The following is a 17,599-nucleotide window of genomic DNA, read 5'->3' as shown; positions in this document are numbered from 1 at the left end:
ATGCTGAAAGCATGATCTGCTGATATCATAGAAAATTGGAGCATACATGCCTACCTGACCCTCTCCTTCAGGGAGAAAATGCTCTGTTCCTGGACTTCCCTGGTAATGTATCATTGTCAGCACCTGTGGAGAAATGCCTTTCTTATCAATTACCTAGCTCCCCACAGGTGATGGCAATCATACATTACCAGGGAAGTCCAGGAACAGAGCATTTTCTCCTTCATGGAGAGGATCAGGTAGACAAGTGTGAGCAGGAGGCTGGGTCTGTGCATCAAGTCAGGCATCTTTCCTTAAATCCATCACATGATGGGCCTGCAGTCTTCTCATTAACAGGAGGAAGGATCATGAGGGCTGATTGCCATTACTTGCAGCTGTGAGTTACTGAGCCCAGTTTAATAAATGCTGGTGCGCTTAGCCAACTGCAGCTCACTTACTTGTCAAGGCTGAGAATGCAGGGTGTAGTGCTGGGAGGGTTGGTGGCTCTCTGCCTTATATCTGGCATCCAGGCAGGAAAACGTGAGTGTGGGTGTTTTGGCATATGTGGGCTATACTTCTGTTATGGTTGCTGTATTATTGCGGTGCAAACTCATTTTCTGGGAGATTTTATTTATTTATTTTTTTGGTGTGGTGGCTATCTTATCACTGGTAATTACTGTAGTATATAAAGGGTTAATGATTTTAAACTCTGAACTGATGGTAGGTGGTAGCCTTCTGTTCTAAAGCTGTTGTGGCACTACAAATTTCTTTATGATGGGTCTGTTGGTAAGCCTGCCATCATATGGCACTACAGCGGTTGGAGTGTTTGTGAATGATTCACTGAATGCAGCTGTCTGACTACTAATTTCCATGCCATATTTGGTCTTATGGAAATCTGAATGTACTGCTTTTGTTTCCCACAGCAGTCTGACTCACTTTATTAAAGTAAACCAATATCTGATTGCCCATACATGGAGCATTTTGGGCTTCTGATGCTTTTTTTTTTTTTTTTATTTATTTTTTATTTGCTGCATTAAGAGCCATGATAACTACACTTGTGTATGCTATTGGTAGTCCCTCATGACGAAACTAGCTGCAAGGTGTAACCTGCTGGTTACACAGTGCAACTCCTGTTACTGTTGAAGCTGGAACTGTACTCCCTGGGGGCAGGATGGACCCCAGGGGTGATGGAGAAATTGGGGAATCCGGTCACAGACATGACCCCTTTCCACAGCGTGATGAGTGCTGCACATGGTGTCATAAGGGAAACTTCCCCCCTGCCTCATCCCAATCAGATTTATTGCATATGTGAGAATTCTATACACTGTAGAATTCATGTTTGTAGGTTAAGTTCACTTGAGTGTTTACCAAGTCTCATTAAACAAAGGTTCCTGCATTTGCTAATGGGTCATTCACACACTCTTCTGACACTGATAAATGGAAGTCTGGTAACTCGGGGGCTAATACTGTATGTTGATATATTCTATTTGAGTTCAATGGATGTAAAGCAATGAAGTCATTTAGGGGTATTTATTTACTAAGCAACTGCATTTCAGAACTCTGTTGTGGTGTCTGTTAACACATCTGGCTTCTCATGGTAGAAAAGTTTCTAAATGGCAAGTGCTATCCAAAATGAAGGCAGCTTTTCACAAAGGACAAGTTTTTATTTGAAAATAACAGTCCCCTAAAGGCGTTCTTGTCTATTGGTATGAAGAGGCAGACCCTGTAGTTATTACTTACAAATATTGGTTTCCATGGTACACTTTAGGGAGACTTGGACCCTAATTGGGACCATCAAAGCTCCCAAGCTACTGTATGCTTCCAATCTCTAGAAACTGGGTAACTCATCATGGTCTTTCCACGCTAGATATAGGATGGTATTCCTCCCTCGCATGCGATACCCTGCTGGTATTACCAGCAGACTAGTAAGGGAATGGACTGCTTTCCATGGCATCCCACTATGGAAAGCCATCCACCCTGGGGAAACTAGGGCATACTTGTGTAGTGATGGAATGACCTTGTGCTCACTAGTTCTTGGAGCTAAAAAGATGCTACCATGTTCTGTGTATTAAGACTATTGCTGCTTAGACCTGAATTAGTGGCGTAGAGTTGACCTCATTTTAAGAAGGGGTCTGTCTAGGGACTGTTAAATGTAGCTACCAGTATTCATGGAAAGAACAAAGCAGTTATCAAATCTCACATTGTGGAAAATCTATAGAATCAGAATATTTTTTTCGGATGAAATTCTGCAGTTCTACAATTTAACAAAGACCTTGTGTATAAGGTTTGATGTGTGACTTTAGACTTGATGTGGTTATGGTTTTAGTGGAGTAGAATTGGTAATAACCAAGGTTAACATGCATAGTGTACTAATGCAGGTTATTGCATACTAACAGGATTTCAGGATGTGATGGAATATGGAAGGAGCACCAGCAAAGAAGGCCACCATATACATGGCTGGCTTCCTGACCACAATCCATGGGATGATGAGCTCTATCCTGCCTGGAAGACAAACGATCTCAGATGGGAGAACTGCTGGAGAGGTAATAACATGGTTTTGACATCTTTTTAGAAGTACCCAAATGTGAACTTATTCCTAGGTCGAATAGCCTAGATGGGATAATGAATGGAAAGGTAAACTTGGTTTGAAAGGTACCTTGACAAAATATTCCCATAGCTATTAAATTGTTAATTTCCTTACTGCATTCTTTTTTAAAAAATATATCTTCCAGCACATTGGTATATTTGGCTGATGGCTGCTATATTCTTGCCGTGAACAGGTCCAGGTTACCTGCTTTCACTAAGCCGCAAGCCAGGTTGAGTCGGTGTCCAATCCTGCCTGCTACCCAGGTTGGAAATGGGTAAATTTAACTGGGAGCATTTACACTTCTTGTATTCCTGGATTTTTATGCGCTCCCATGCAAAAACCCAGGATATTTCAGGTGTGAAAGGGGTGTAAGTGAAGACTATACATTTTTTTGCCTGGTGTCATGGTCTGACTCCTCCCATATAATCTTGGCATGTACAGGCTATTTCGAGAACCCCCTAGGATTAAAATGTACACTGTAAGAGTGTGACACACTGCTTATTCTGCTGTACCGAACACTACCATTGATTCACTGAATTCTGACTTTTGTAACTCTATGGTGTTTCATTTAGATGGCAAAGTGTTGGCAATCCTGACCAGTGACAGCCCTGCGCTGATAGGGTCAAATACTACATTTGCTGTGACTCTGAAGTTTCCCAGGTGTCAAAAGGAAAATGAAGATGGGGATATTGTCTATGAAGGAGGATGTAGAAATGGTAAATTACTTTCTGACCTATTCTACAGGTGTAGAATGTCAATGTATGCAACACTAACTGGTCGACCTTTTTAGCTTCCTCCAGTTTCCAAGACCAGTATGTTTACAACTGGACCAAGTGGGATGATTTCTGCATTGACGAAAACTGCAGTTTTGTCAACAAGTATCCAGATGGAAAACCGTTCCCACGCCACAACGATTGGAGGCGACATAACTTCATTTACATCTTCTCAACACTGGGTTGGTATAAAGTGTCGCCTAAATATTATTCTAGGCAGGCACTATGACTATATGGCACTATACATGTATGACTGTATAAGTCTTAAAGGGTCTCTGCTGGCTTGAGATGTGAAGCTGGACTCTAGGATCATTCGGTAAAGGGAAAATAATTTGGATATTTTATTAGTTTGGTTTGCATGAGTCCCATGTTAGATGGGGTATAATGTCAAATCTGTTAAATGATCTCCTTGTGGACTACAACAAGAATAGAAACCATAAATACTGTATGCTAACGACCTGGCATTTTGACACCTAGGCCAGTACTACACCCAAACTGGGCGATCTTCTGCCCTCCTGTCATTGAACACTACAAACATCACAGCTGGCGCACAAATGATTGAAGTGTCTGTCTTCAGAAGAGGCAACCGAAAACATTATCCTGTTGCCAAAGCAAGTGGTATCTACATTGTAACCGGTAAGTCTGAATGTGTGAGGATCTGTTGCCTGCCACCACCTTACAAACCAAGTGACTAAGCCTCCATTCAATATTTTGGATCCGAATTCACAGATGGGCAAGCATTCAAATTTGCCTGCTTATTTGTGGTGTTAGTGGTCCCTTGGGCCAGTACTGGTGCTGTAGGGTCATTCTGATTTTTGAGGCATATTTTGGTGTATAACTCTAATCTGTCTGTGGCATATTGACCAGTGTGTATGCAGTAAATCCTTGAGTATCTTTTGTAATGGGTATCCTGAACCAATGTCTCTGCAAATTTGCAGATGGTGGATTCCTACAACAAATGTTGTAAATCAATGTCTCTTCTGTATCCTCTAGATCAAATTCCATTCTATGTTAACATCTCCCAAACTAATGATAAGAATTCTTCAGACAACCTCTTCATCAAGGATTCTCCTATTAAGTTTGACATCAAAGTCCATGATCCAAGCAACTACCTCAAGAATGCTATAGTGACCTTTAAATGGAACTATGGAGACAAGAATGGCTCCTCTGTTTCCAATAGCCCACTATCTAGTCACACATACTCCACACTGGGGAACTTCAGTCTGGACCTGACCATCAAAGCAGCTATTCCTGGCCCCTGTCAGCCTGTTACTCCTACCTCCGTCCCTACGATGCATCAACCAACAGTCCCTATTACACATCTACCAACTACTGATTCGTTCATCACTGCAAATTCAACTGGTAAGTTGTAATGTCACCTAAACATACCCACAAGACTACCTCCCAGAAAATCAATGTCTGTCTTTGGTTTACAGACACTTCAACTGAGCTGCCGTCATTTGATGCTGAAACTGATGTGCTAACTACTGACAGACTAAACATTACCACTGCTCATACAACCGAAATGCCTACTACTCCTATCCCTGGCTGCTTTATCTACAGATATGGTTACTACAACACTAAAATGACAGTTGTAGGTATGTTAAAACAAGTCACTGACTCTCGCTAGCTCCAAAAGAGGCAAATAGCATAACTTTTATCTCTCACTCCTAGATGGCATCTTACAGGTGAACATTATTGAAATGACAAGTGTCAAGGTATCTGCCTCTCAGATTGCACACTTACTGATGGACTTCATAGTGTCTTGCCAAGGAAGGTAAGTACTGTATCTGTGTAATGTGAGGCTTAGATGTCTGCAATAAACATATTGTTTAAAATCCAACTTTCCTTCCAGCCTGCCTACAGATGCCTGCACAATTGTGTCAGATGCAACTTGCATGGTTCCTCAGGACATGATCTGTGAAAAAGTTCTGGCTTCTGACCAATGCTTGGTGACTCTACGCAGAGCCTTTGTAGAGCCAGGATCCTACTGTGTGAATATCACACTGAGTGATGATGCAAGTCTAGCTCTTGCTAGCACGTTGGTATCAATACAGGGAGGTAAGTGACCTTTGGTGTGTGTAACCAAACTTGGACAATAATTACAAGTCCCTACACAGCAAGAGTTTCAATATTCTGTGTATGTAACCCACAATGGCTTCAATGGGAAAGACTTGAGTAAAACACATTGGTCTCTCAATGTCTGCACCTGTTCTAGCTTTACTTATCTGAAGTTCCCTATATAGTTAAGTATGGATGCTATAATGTTTACTGGTTGAAAGTGGGCTTTTCCTTCAGGTTGAGTCCAACAGGTGTTTTTTTTTTTTTTTTTTTATCATGCAAGGTAACTTAATATCTAGTGCAGGGTCATTCGCTATCTTGCAGTAATCCCGAAAACCTGTCATGTTGTTTCTTCAAATCCAGTCCTCGAATATTCTACTGTAATTGGCTTTGCATTCTGAAAGTAGAGCCCTTCTCCAAAGTTCCTTCCTAAACTGAAATGGTGCAATTGTACAGATGGCAGGATATTATATTTTAGAATGGTCTCCAGTGTTTTAGGCTGACCTTGCACTGGAAAACATCATCTGTTTTGTAATATTGGTATACTGCAACTCTTTATAACTTTAACTTCTGTAGATGCTGGAGTTTCCAGAACTATGTCGGCAGCGCTGATTCCTCTGGCATTGATTGCCCTTATTGTTGCAGTAACTGGCGCCCTTCTTTACAAGTGAGTGGTCTTAGTTACAGTGGATAAGTGACTGCCTTATTGTGTGCATGGATTTCAATGTTTAACCCCTTCCCGACAATTGACGTACATTTACGTCATGGTCGGGAAGTACTTCCCGACACATGGCGTAAATGTACGTCATGGCATTTAACTGTCACCGCGTCTATAGACGCGGTGACAGTTACAACATGTCTGCTGTCCCTGACAGCAGACATGTCCGTGCATGCCCAGGGGGGGCTGCGATGCCGCCCCCCCGTCGGCGATCGCTGTGATTGGCTGTTCAGTGTGAACAGCCAATTACAGCGTTTTTTTAACGTTCGCCGGTGACACGCGATCGGAGGTGATTGGTGCTGTACAGCACCAATCACCGCGGGGTGTAAGGATGACACTGGTGTCACCCCACCTCACCCCGCCCGCCCCCAAAGGCCGTGATTGGTCCGACGGACCAATCACAGCCATGGAGGGGGGTTTAAACTAACGGTGACTGCACTGCAGACGCCATTCCGGTCTGGAATTGCGTGCAGTGCGGTCACCGTGCCTAGCTGCCGCGATATACTGACCAGAACCTTGCAAAATACTTACCTGATCCTTGCAAATATCTTGCCTGCTTCATCACTGCTTGTAGTGTGCTGGATGCTTCCTGGATCCTGTTACTTGTGACTTCCTGTGTTGTGAACTTGTGCTGCTGCAGTGTAATAGCGTTAGTTAGATAGAGAGAGATAGTGTCAGAGAGTGCTATATTTTGTGCTGCTGCAGTGTGATATAGTGATAGATAGAGAGAGATAGAGAGAGATAGAGAGAGAGGCCTAGTGACAGAGTGCTATATTTTGTGCTGCTGCAGTGTGATAGTTATAGATAGAGAGAGATAGAGATAGTGACAGATTGTGCTATATATTTTTTATATAACTGACTGCTGCCCCCCCTTTTGTGCTGATCAGTATAAATTAACTGATCAGCAACTTTTTGGGGGCGCAGGTTTTTTTTATATATATATATATATATATATATATATATATATATATATATATATATATATATATATATATATATATTCACTGCTGCAGTGTCATAGAGTGTTAGATAGTGAGAGATAGAGAGAGATAGTGATAGAGAGTGCTAAATTTTGTGTCTGCTGCCCCCGCCTTTTGTGCTGATCACTATATCTGAGGTGATCAGCAACTTTTTGGGGGTGCAGGTGTTTTTTTTTTTTTTTTTTTTTTTTATATATACCTGCCAGTTGCACTGTCAGTTGCACCAAAGGTTGTGCACCTGCTGCCCCTCACTGGTAATCAGTGTCGCATCACTGATCACTTTTTTTTTTTTTTTGTGTGTGCTGTGGGGTCTTTTAATTTTTTTTTTACACACACTGATTTTGTGGGTGTCCTGTGGCCGCTGTGCGCTGATCAGTGACGTACATCACTGATCATCTTTTTCGGCACAGGGTTGATCTATTTTTTTTTTTTTGATCAAATTCCTGTTGCCTTTGAGCGCTGTTCAGTGACGGACGTTACTGACCAACATCTGTGCTCAATTTTTGGCGCAGGACCTTTTTTTTTTTTTTAACCCCTTCAATTTTTTTTTTTTTTTTGTATAAAGTATTTTTTTTTTCTGCACTACATACACACTACATACCCCCCGGGTTGAAATAAAGTTTGTACCCTCCCCCCTACACTATACACGTGTTGAAACATTTCACTACCAGTAACACAAAAATAAAAATGTCATCCAGAAGAATGTATTCAGCGGAGGAGGCATATGCCATGCTTGCTTCTGACTCTGACACAGCCAGTGATGCAAGCGGGGAATTTGAAGGATTCGCCTTAAGCTCCTCTTCCTCCTCTGGTGATGAGGGACCCCCTCAAAGACGCCCCCGTAGAGCAGCTGAGACCCCCCCCCCCCCAATAATTGATCTCGTATGGACCCCACCACCAGACAATTTTGAGCCCCAGGTTCCTGAGTTTTTGGCCATGCCAGGAATCCAATTTGATTCCACAGGTCTCAGAGAAATTGACTTTTTCAAATTTTTCTCTGATGATTTTATAAATTTAATGGTGGACCAAACTAATTTATATGCCCAGCAGTTTATTGCTCAAAACCCCACGTCATTTGCTAGGTGGACCCCTGTAGATGCAGTAGAGATGATGACGTTTTGGGGTCTGGTGTTTCATATGGGCATAGTAAAAAAGCCAGAAATTAGGCAATATTGGAGTACAGATGTTCTGTACAGCACCCCATTTTACCGTATGGCCATGCCCCGGGCTCGATTTGAGACGATCCTTAAATTTTTGCATTACAACGATAATGCACAGTGCCCACCCAGAGATGATCCCACCTTTGACCGGCTATTCAAAGTCAGGCCGGTCATCGATCATTTCAGTGCCAAATTTGAAGACATGTACATCCCAGATAAATTCATTTGCATAGACGAGTCCCTTATACATTTTAAAGGAAGGGTTAAATTCCGCCAGTACCTTCCCAGTAAGAGGGCAAGGTATGGCATAAAAATGTATAAGCTGTGTGAAAGCACCTCAGGGTACACTCACAGGTTTAGGGTATATGAAGGGAAGGATTCAAGAATTGAACCGCCAGAATGCCCCCCCTCCCTCGTAGGTGTTAGTGGAAAAATTGTCTGGGATTTAGTGCACCCCTTCCTGGATAAAGGTTATCACCTCTATGTGGATAACTTTTACACCAGCATCCCCCTGTTTAAGGCCCTTGGTTCAAGAGGTACAGCAGCTTGCGGTACTGTGCGCAAGAACCAAAGAGGCCTCCCAAAAACGCACATTGCCCAAGTAATGAGAAGGGGTGAAAGCAGGGGAATATGCACCGAAAATATGTTGTTGGTCAAATATAAGGACAAGAGGGATGTCCTTATACTGACAACAATTCACGGAGACAGTACCACCTCCGTCCCTGTACGAGGTACCAGTACCCACACCTCAAAACCTAATTGTATCCTGGATTACAATAGGTACATGGGCGGAGTGGATCTTTCAGATCAGGTACTGAAGCCGTACAGTGCCCTGCGGAAAACAAAAATCTGGTACAAGAAGCTGGCCGTGTATATCATCCAGATGGCACTGTATAACGCTTACGTGCTATTCCGTTCTACCGGCCAGAGGGGGACATTTATGCACTTTCAAGAGGAAGTCATAAAGGGCCTAATATTTGGGAACCAGCAGGCAGAGGGCCCCAGTACTTCTAGTACTGGCCTCCGTATTGTACCAGGGCAGCATTTTCCTGATGAAATCCCCTCCACTGGAAAAAAGGGCAGGACACAAAAAAGGTGCAAAGTTTGCTATAAAAAGGGAATAAGAAAGCAAACTATTTTCCAGTGTGACACTTGCCCCGACAAACCCGGCCTATGTATAAAGGAGTGTTTTAAAATATACCACACATCTATGGATTATTAGGTTCATAATTTCACCGTGCTTCGGGGGTCTTGCTAATGCCACATAGCACCCACCATTCATTCCACCAGAATCTGAGCCGCAAAATCCAAAAATCACTCCTTCCCTTCTGAGTCCTGCCATGCACCCAACTGGTATTTTTTGGTCACATGTGAGGCATTGCCGTACCTGGGAGAAATTGGGGCACAGATTTTGGGGTGCTTTTTCTCCTTCATACCTTCTGAAAATGAAAAATTTTGAGCCAGAACTGCATTTTTGTGTAAAAAAATGTAATTTTTCATTTTCACTGCCCACTTGTATCAAAATTGGTGAAACCCCTGGGGGTTTGAAATGTACACTATACCCCTAGATGAATTCCCTGAGGGGTGTAGTTTGCAAAATGGGGTCACTTGTGGGGGGGTTCCTAACTTTTAGCATCTTATGGTGCCTAGAAACCTACATGGTGCCTAAAAAATAATCTCATAAAAAGGAGGCTCCAAAATCAAGTAGGTGCTCCTTCTATTATGAAGCCTGTGGTTTGGTCAACGTGCACACTAGGGCCACATATAGGATATTTATGAAAACAAAAGAATTGGGGGAATCAATTTTTAGTCACATTTCTCTAGTAAAATGTACTGTGTTCCTTAGAAAAATGTATTAAAATTGCAAATCTGCAAAAAAAATGACATTTTGAAATTTCACCTACACTTTGTTTTAATTCCTGTGAAACACCTAAAGGGTTAACAAACTTCCAAAATGCTGTTTTGAATACTGTGAGGGGTGCAGTTTTTGAAATGGTATCATTTATGGGGGTGTCTCACATACAAGTCCCTCAAAGTCACATCAGAACTGAACTGGTCCCTAAAAAAATCAGTGTTTGAAATTTTCTTGAAAATTTGAGAATTTGCTATTCATATTGTAAGCCTCCTAGTGTCCAAAAAAATTAAAAGCAAGTTGAAATAATGATGGAAACATAAAGTAGACATATGGTCTATGTTAGTTATTAACTATTTTGAGTGGTATGATTATTTGTCTCACAAGCAGAAAATTTAACATTTTGCAAATTGCAAAATTTTCCATTTTTTCACGACATTTTGGTATTTTTCACAAAAAAACACAGACTGTATCGACCCAAATTTACCACTAATTTGAAGTACAATGTGTCACGAAAAAACAATCTCAAAATCACTGGGATAAGTAAAAGCAAAAAAAAGTTATCCCCACTTAAGTGAGACATGTCAGATTTGAAAAAAAGGGCTCTGTCAGGAAGGGGTTAAGCATTCTATAAGTAAAGTGGCTTCTGATCTATTAAATGAGTTTCTCTAAATGTCTAATTTTTCTCACAGGAAACACAAACCATACAGACCCATTGAGAATTCTGCAGACAAAAGTGGTGGACAAGGGATAAAGGTGTACTTCACTCTGATCAAAGAGCTTTTCTTTCAAGAAAACCATGAGCATGACCCACTTCTAAAGAGCAAGGCTGGAATAATCTAATATACAGTGCATGCCTACAGTATGTCATACTGAGTATCCTGGCATCTTTATCAAAGTGATTCCATATATAAAGACTCATCGGTCAAGTAGAATCTTTCCAATAGCAAATCTTTGAGGCCAGTAGCAGATTGGGTATGGCTGTAGCTAATCGCTACTGGTGTATGTGGTTTACTGCCTCTGGCTTGATACGATTACATTGAGACCACTCTTGTATCTGCTGGCCAGTGTGTATGTGTATACTAATTGCTGAAATGGGGCTTGTGCAAATTGAAATGGTACAAACCACTAAACCTGATCTTGTCTGCTGTAGTTGTATACAGTATATGTGCACTGACTGAACTCTTATCATTTTTTTTTTACTTTTTGTATGCACAATCTAAATGACTTACTATATATTTGCAGCTTAAAATATTTGTCACTTAGAATTTAAGTGTAACCTAACTGCTGTGTAACGACAACTTATCTAATAAAGATAATGTTTCCATAGATACTTGCATTTTGATTTGTGTAGCTAAATCTAAAATGCAGCAATAATATATGTGGGAGTCCTAAGGGGTATTCATGGTGTGATTTAAGGTCTAATTTTGACTACAGTATGTAGTCAACATCAGTAGAGAAGTTAGCACAACTTGCTGTGTGTGTGGGTGTAGATTGTGATCCTGAAAAGTGATAAACCTAAAAAAGAAAAACAGGCTATGCAGTGCTCAATGGTAATAAAAATACTCCTGACTGTTGGATTGACTTTGCAGGTTACTTTGTGTAGTTAAGATAAAATCACAATTTAATAAGCCATCTGGCTACACATATTAATACAATATTAAAAAAGAATTGAAAGGTGTGCTGTTGCAGGGTATAGGTAGTTATAGCTCTGTCCATTCCTATGTATGCCTGGGGAAATGAATGGACCAACTCTGTGGTTCAGAGTGGATATAATTACCGTCCAGCTTGTTGGATTTGTAGGGTATTGGATCCTGATATTTGTATATCCAAATGTGGAAGATGCCACTTGGTGTCAGCTGGTGTAGATGGTTTTGGCGGTCCGTCCAGGCTGTTCCGGGCAGATTAGGGGTTAAGAGGTTTGGCTGGACCTAGTAGTCCACTTCTGCTGGAAAGTAGGTGTCCAGCTAACGCGTTTCACTGTTAAAGCTTTCCCAAAGGTAGCATAATTATAGCCACTCTGAACCACAGAGTTGGTCCATTCATTTCCCCAGGCATACTTAGGAACAGTAAGGACAGCTATAACTACCTATACCCTGCAACAGCACACCTTTCAATTCTTTTTTAGTATTGTATTAATGTGTAGCCAGATGGCTTATAGATTGTGATTTATCTTAAATACATAAAGTAACCTGCAAAGTCAATCCAACAGTCAGTCTTTTTATTACCATTGAGCGCTGCTTCTCCTGTTTCTCGTTTATACATTCGGCCTACTATCATTTAGATAGCAGCTCCGATATGGACAGGAGTGTATAGTCCTTAACCGTACACTGGCTCCTTCATACATGGAGAAGTGGTATCAGTGCCCATAACATGCGCTGATACCCCTTCTCCCCCACACCACACAGTCCTACATCTGCTCCACTGTTGGATAATTGTCCATCCTTAATCGGAGGCCTCATTGATTATTTTTGAGCAATACAGGATTACCACAATAAAAATTAGCAATGAAATTAGCTTTCATATTAATTCCAACATCCTATATGCAGGGGTTACCAAACATTTTTGAATCACGGTGCCTAGAGTATCGAAATATTTTCAAGGCACCCCTAGGCCAAATGCTTCTTATCGAGAAATTCAGAAACAAAATATTAAATTAAGTGCATTGTGTTTATGTCACAGTTATCTGGTGAGGGACAGGATTTGCTCCTGTTTGTCCACATATATTAGAGATGAGCGGGTCCGGATCCCCGAGATCCGTCATATCCGAATATCGGGGATCCGAGACGGCTCGGGAGTTCCCGCCTGAATTCCGGACCAATAACGAGGCCGAATGTCATCATCGCGCTGTGGGATTCTCGCGGGATCTTATAAAAGATGCACGCGCGCCCCGCCATCTTCACTCCAATCTTGAAGAGGGTGGTTGGGAAGCTCCGTGCTGTGCCATGTGCTCCATGACCTTCCCTGTGCCCTCACTGCCCTGTGCTGTGCTCCGTGACCTGCCCTGTGTTGTAGACTTGAGTCAGTGACTGTTTATAGGCCTGAGCCCTGTAGTGTGATTTAACTAACTAGGTGCTGCAGTGCTCACACGCAGGGGCTGCAGTGTCCACTGTCCAGGGGCTGTCCTGTGGCCCGTGCCCTGTTGTGATTTATTTAGCCCTAAGCCCTGTGTTGTGATTTATTTAGCCCTGAACCCTGTTTTTTGTGATTTAACTAACTCCGTGCTGCAGTGCTCACATGCAGGGGCTGCAGTCAGGGCCGGCGCTATCCACTCAGCAGCTCCTGCAAAGCAGGGAGGCGCCATGCTGAAAAGGCGCTGTCTCCCTCCCTTCTCTGCTAAAGCTGCCTCAGCCCTCACTGACACTCCTCCTGCACACCGCCCGCAGCGCCTGTCTGACAGCGGGCGGCAGTATGGAGAGGCTGAGCAGCTCCCTGCACAGCGCACACACTGTCCTTCTCCTGTGACATGCCCCCTCTTCCTCACGGACACTTGCGCTGAGGCATGTAGCGCTGTCTGTGAAAGCCTTGATGACCTGTCATGTCTGGATGTGCCCCCTACCCATTGCTCCCTGCGCCTGTCAGCTGTCAATCAAATGACGAATAGGCAGCGGCACCGCCTCCCCTTCCTTCCCTCTTCTCAGTGTGCTGTGCCAGTGCCACTGCCAGTCCTCAACACTCTGCCCCCTTTATCTCCTCCCCTCTTCTTCCATCTCCTCCTTCTCTCCCCTCCTTTCCCCCCTCAGTCACGAGTGCTGCACATACTTTTTGTACTGCTTTCGGATCGCATCGCACACACATTGCATACATGTCGTGCAATGCGATTTAGCCCATAACGTATGCAATTCTCGCAGAGTGTATGGGCACCTTTAGTGCCTGCAACATTTTGCGGACACAGCACTGAGATGGTGTATGCATACATGTATATGCACCCGAAATCCTCCATAGGATCGCATGTTGCATACGCTCCCACAATCGGGTTGCAGCTTGTTGCAATGGCAATGTGAAAGGGCGCAAAATGTATGGTTTGCAGGAGGGCGCCGGACACCTTAGCACCGGCCCTGGCTGCAGTGCTGCTGAGTAGTACACTGTGTACAGGGGCTGCAGTAATACAAGGGGCTGTGTCCAGTGTGACGGCCTATACCTTATCCATTGTCCAGTGTCACGAGTCACTCACGACATATATCCTGTGTCCAGTGTGACGACAATATATCCTGTGTCCAGTGTGACATGTAATGTGTGCCGGCATATATCCTGTGTCCAGCGTGACATATATCCATTGTCCAGTGTGACGACATATATCCAGTGTCCAGTGTGATGACATATATCCAGTCTCCAGTGTGACAACATGTGGCCAGTGTGACGACATATATCCAGTGGCCAGTGTGACGACATATATCCAGTGGCCAGTGTGACGACATATATCCAGTGTCCAGTGTGACAACATATATCCAGTGTCCAGTGTGACGACATATATCCTGTGTCCAGTGTACAGGAGCTGTGTCCAGAGGCTGTGTCCATTGTCCAGGGGCTGTGTCCAGGGTGACAGGCTGTGTCCAGTGTCCAAGGGGCTGTGTCCAGTGTGACAGGCTGTGTCCAGTGTAAAGTAAGGAAAATAAATAAAAGTAATAAATAAAATAAAAACACATTTTTGGAGGATGATGGAGGAGGAAATAGTGGGAGATCAGCAACCTGATAGAAGTGCTGAAGCTGCTACCACCAGTCATGACAAGGCCAATAAATCTTTGTATTTTTTGCTCTTTGGTGCATTTCTCTTTTTGGGATAGTTTATTAAACTGCCACCCTGTCTGCCCCTGCAGTGCCGCTCTGCTTCCAAGATGTGCCAGGTCCACATGTACCGTGGCCCTTATGCACATTGGCGCGTACGCATGCGAATTTGCACGTTTCACCCTGCAACCCCCATTGCGCATGTGCAGCAAGCGCATGTGCAATGTCATTAAAAAATACTCGCAAGCAAACTTTCGCGGAGATTTCTCAGTGCGAACGAGTGCATCGGTAGTAGGCGTGCAGTGGGCGTTAGCATGGGCGTGACCATTATAATGAGCAAAAGTGGGCGTACACATGGGCGTTCACTATGAGTGGTGGGAGTGCTTTCGCATGAGTGCAAGAGGGATTGTTCCCCTCCAACGCAAAACTTTTCGCCAGCTCAAAGCAGGTTTTTCGTTTCGCACACCTTGCTCCTTGTAATGTGCTCATTCGCACGGAACAAACACACGCACGAAATGGCTAAATCAATGGGTGAATCAATGGCACCTGCACACTATTGACACCAATACATGGTTGATTTCATGAGACAATTACCTCAGCACAACTTCTGATTGCATACCACCAGCAATCAAGTGTTAGCAGATACAAACTTCTTCTGTTGCTAAAGTTATTTTGACCAAACGAGGATAATGAGGAAACATGATTAAATTCAGCTCTATTGTGTCAATGTAATTTGCTTGCAAAGTTGATGATTGTATCCAGCACATGGAAATTATTGAGGAGGGTGATGTGATTTAATTGATGTGTGCGTGGATGTTTGCTGCGTGCATACTAGTATTTGGTTTGCTAACATTTGGGGAGTAGAGCATGTTCGTTAGCAGCTTGAGGTGAGTGTGTGGGCGCGTGCGACCAGTTACACGTACGCACAGCGATAGACCACCCCCCTTCTTTGTATGGTTGCATGCGAATGATTTCGCAAGCACTGTAGGCGTGCCTTCCCCCGATGCGTGCATGTGGTTTTTTCCGTAAGAGTGCTTGCGAATGTGCATGCGAGCGCATGAACCTGAATGAGGGCCAGTATGTGATGCCCACTGCTGTCGCTTAGCTCAGTCATCCAGCTACCTCAGTATACCCTTTTGGCCCAACTACATTAAATGAAAACAATTTTGTAAGCTGTGAAGTGATCAAAATTGACTAGAAATGAGTGGAAACTAATGTTATTGAGGTTAATAATACTTAAGGGGCAAAAACAGGCCCAAATTCTGTTATTTTAGCCATTTTTAGCATTTTTTCATAAAAATCCAGATCCAAAACCAAAACCCACAAGGGTGGTTTTGCCAAAACCAATCCAGATCCAAAACACGAAGGGAGATCCAGATCCAAAACCAAAACCCGAAAAAGTGTCCGCCGCACATCTCTAACATATATTATGATTGGCAGCCACAAGCACTGGTTTTACCTGTTACATTGACCATAAATAATATTAATTGATCCTGTTCCACCAACCCAAGGCACCCCTGCAAGTGTCCTGAGGCACCCCGTTTGGGAACCACTGGTCTAAAGGCATTACTTCCCAATCCACTTTGTCATCTAAATTACTATATCCGGGAACTTTATAATCTTACAGCAATTTGAAGGGGGAGGCAAGATGAGTTGGGTAAGCCTGGCAGCATTTTCCAGACATCTTTACACTATCACTAATGTAAAATGCATTTCAACTACAGAGATTATCTAGGGTAGTGGAAACAAATATTTTTAAATACCCACGGAACCTTACAAAGTATTTTTGGCCAGTAGTTTATATGTTTGGTGCCATAGAAGTGGTGTATGTAGAGAGATTGAAGTCTCTCAGAGCTGCATTTGTAAGAAGCGTTTCACCTTGTTTTGCAGGTTCCACTTTGCCTGAAAATTAGTAATATAGGGACCGTATCAGTCTCCACCAGCTGAATGAGACCGATGGACTTGAATAGCACCAATGTGAGAGAGAGGGTGTGGACCTAGTGGGAAATCAGAGTTGAATAAGATAGAGGTAAATGGTGTTGATGGAGATGTAAAAAATATGTACGTAAAGGCCCTATGCACCTTCCAACAGGACAATGCATGAGGAATGATCAGGTGGTTTATGGACAGTATAATCAGTATCTAAGGGTCTGCATCAATGGGGCCAGGCATACTGTAAATATACCTCAATGGGAAACTTACTGTTTGGATTTAGAGACATCTTGTCCTGTACACCACATAGCTAGTTAGGACACCATGGTAATGGGTTAGTAAGCTGGAGCCTCCCCTTAGATCAGGCATGTCCAAACTGAGGCCCTCCAGCTGTTGTGAAACTACACATCCCAGCATGCCTTGCCATAGTTTTAGCAAAACTGTGGCAAGGAATGATGGGACTTGTAGTTTCACAACAGCTGGAGGCCCATAGTTTGGACATGCCCACCTTAGATGTTTATGTCTATAATAAAAAGGATATAGTATTATGTTCAAATATTGCTCTTTGGTTGTCCCAAAGAAAGTATAAAGTGTATAAAAACAAGGACAAACCCCAAAAATGAGAAGAATGATCCAGCACAACAAAGAATATATTCAGGTCACCGCAGGTATTTGAAATGAAGAAGAGGCCTTTGAGATCTGGCAGACTTTTCAGACGCAGGGCTACCGCTCCCTTAAAGGGAGCAAATGCGCAGAGTAGGACTTGATCCAAAAGCATACCTTTTCTCAAATGTAAAAACCCTATTGCACTAGAGATGGGGTAAATGTATCCCTC

The 17,599-nt window shown here is 43.0% G+C and overlaps 1 protein-coding gene across 2 annotated transcripts; it reads left to right on the top strand.

Moving 5' to 3' along the window:
* The first annotated feature begins 370 nt into the window (after positions 1–370).
* Positions 371–11,436, top strand: LOC146063322 (protein QNR-71-like). 2 transcript variants are annotated; one of them, XM_083175603.1, is made up of 11 exons: positions 371–516; positions 2,373–2,519; positions 3,136–3,279; positions 3,354–3,518; positions 3,814–3,972; positions 4,330–4,698; positions 4,773–4,934; positions 5,011–5,113; positions 5,192–5,397; positions 5,974–6,064; positions 10,800–11,436. In XM_083175603.1, the coding sequence occupies exons 1-11, from the start codon at positions 450–452 to the stop codon at positions 10,948–10,950; spliced, it is 1,764 nt and encodes a 587-aa protein (XP_083031729.1). In that variant the 5' UTR covers positions 371–449; the 3' UTR covers positions 10,951–11,436. The 2 variants fall into 2 exon arrangements, with proteins under 2 accessions (XP_083031729.1, XP_083031737.1); XM_083175611.1 differs by lacking the exon at positions 5,192–5,397.
* The last annotated feature ends 6,163 nt before the right edge of the window (positions 11,437–17,599 follow it).

This window comes from Crinia signifera, chromosome 1, assembly GCF_055691185.1.
Source record: "Crinia signifera chromosome 1, ASM5569118v1, whole genome shotgun sequence".
NCBI classification, from domain to species: Eukaryota; Metazoa; Chordata; class Amphibia; order Anura; family Myobatrachidae; genus Crinia; species Crinia signifera.
Note: the sequence above shows the minus strand (reverse complement) of the source record. Positions and strands in the feature narration are given on the sequence as shown.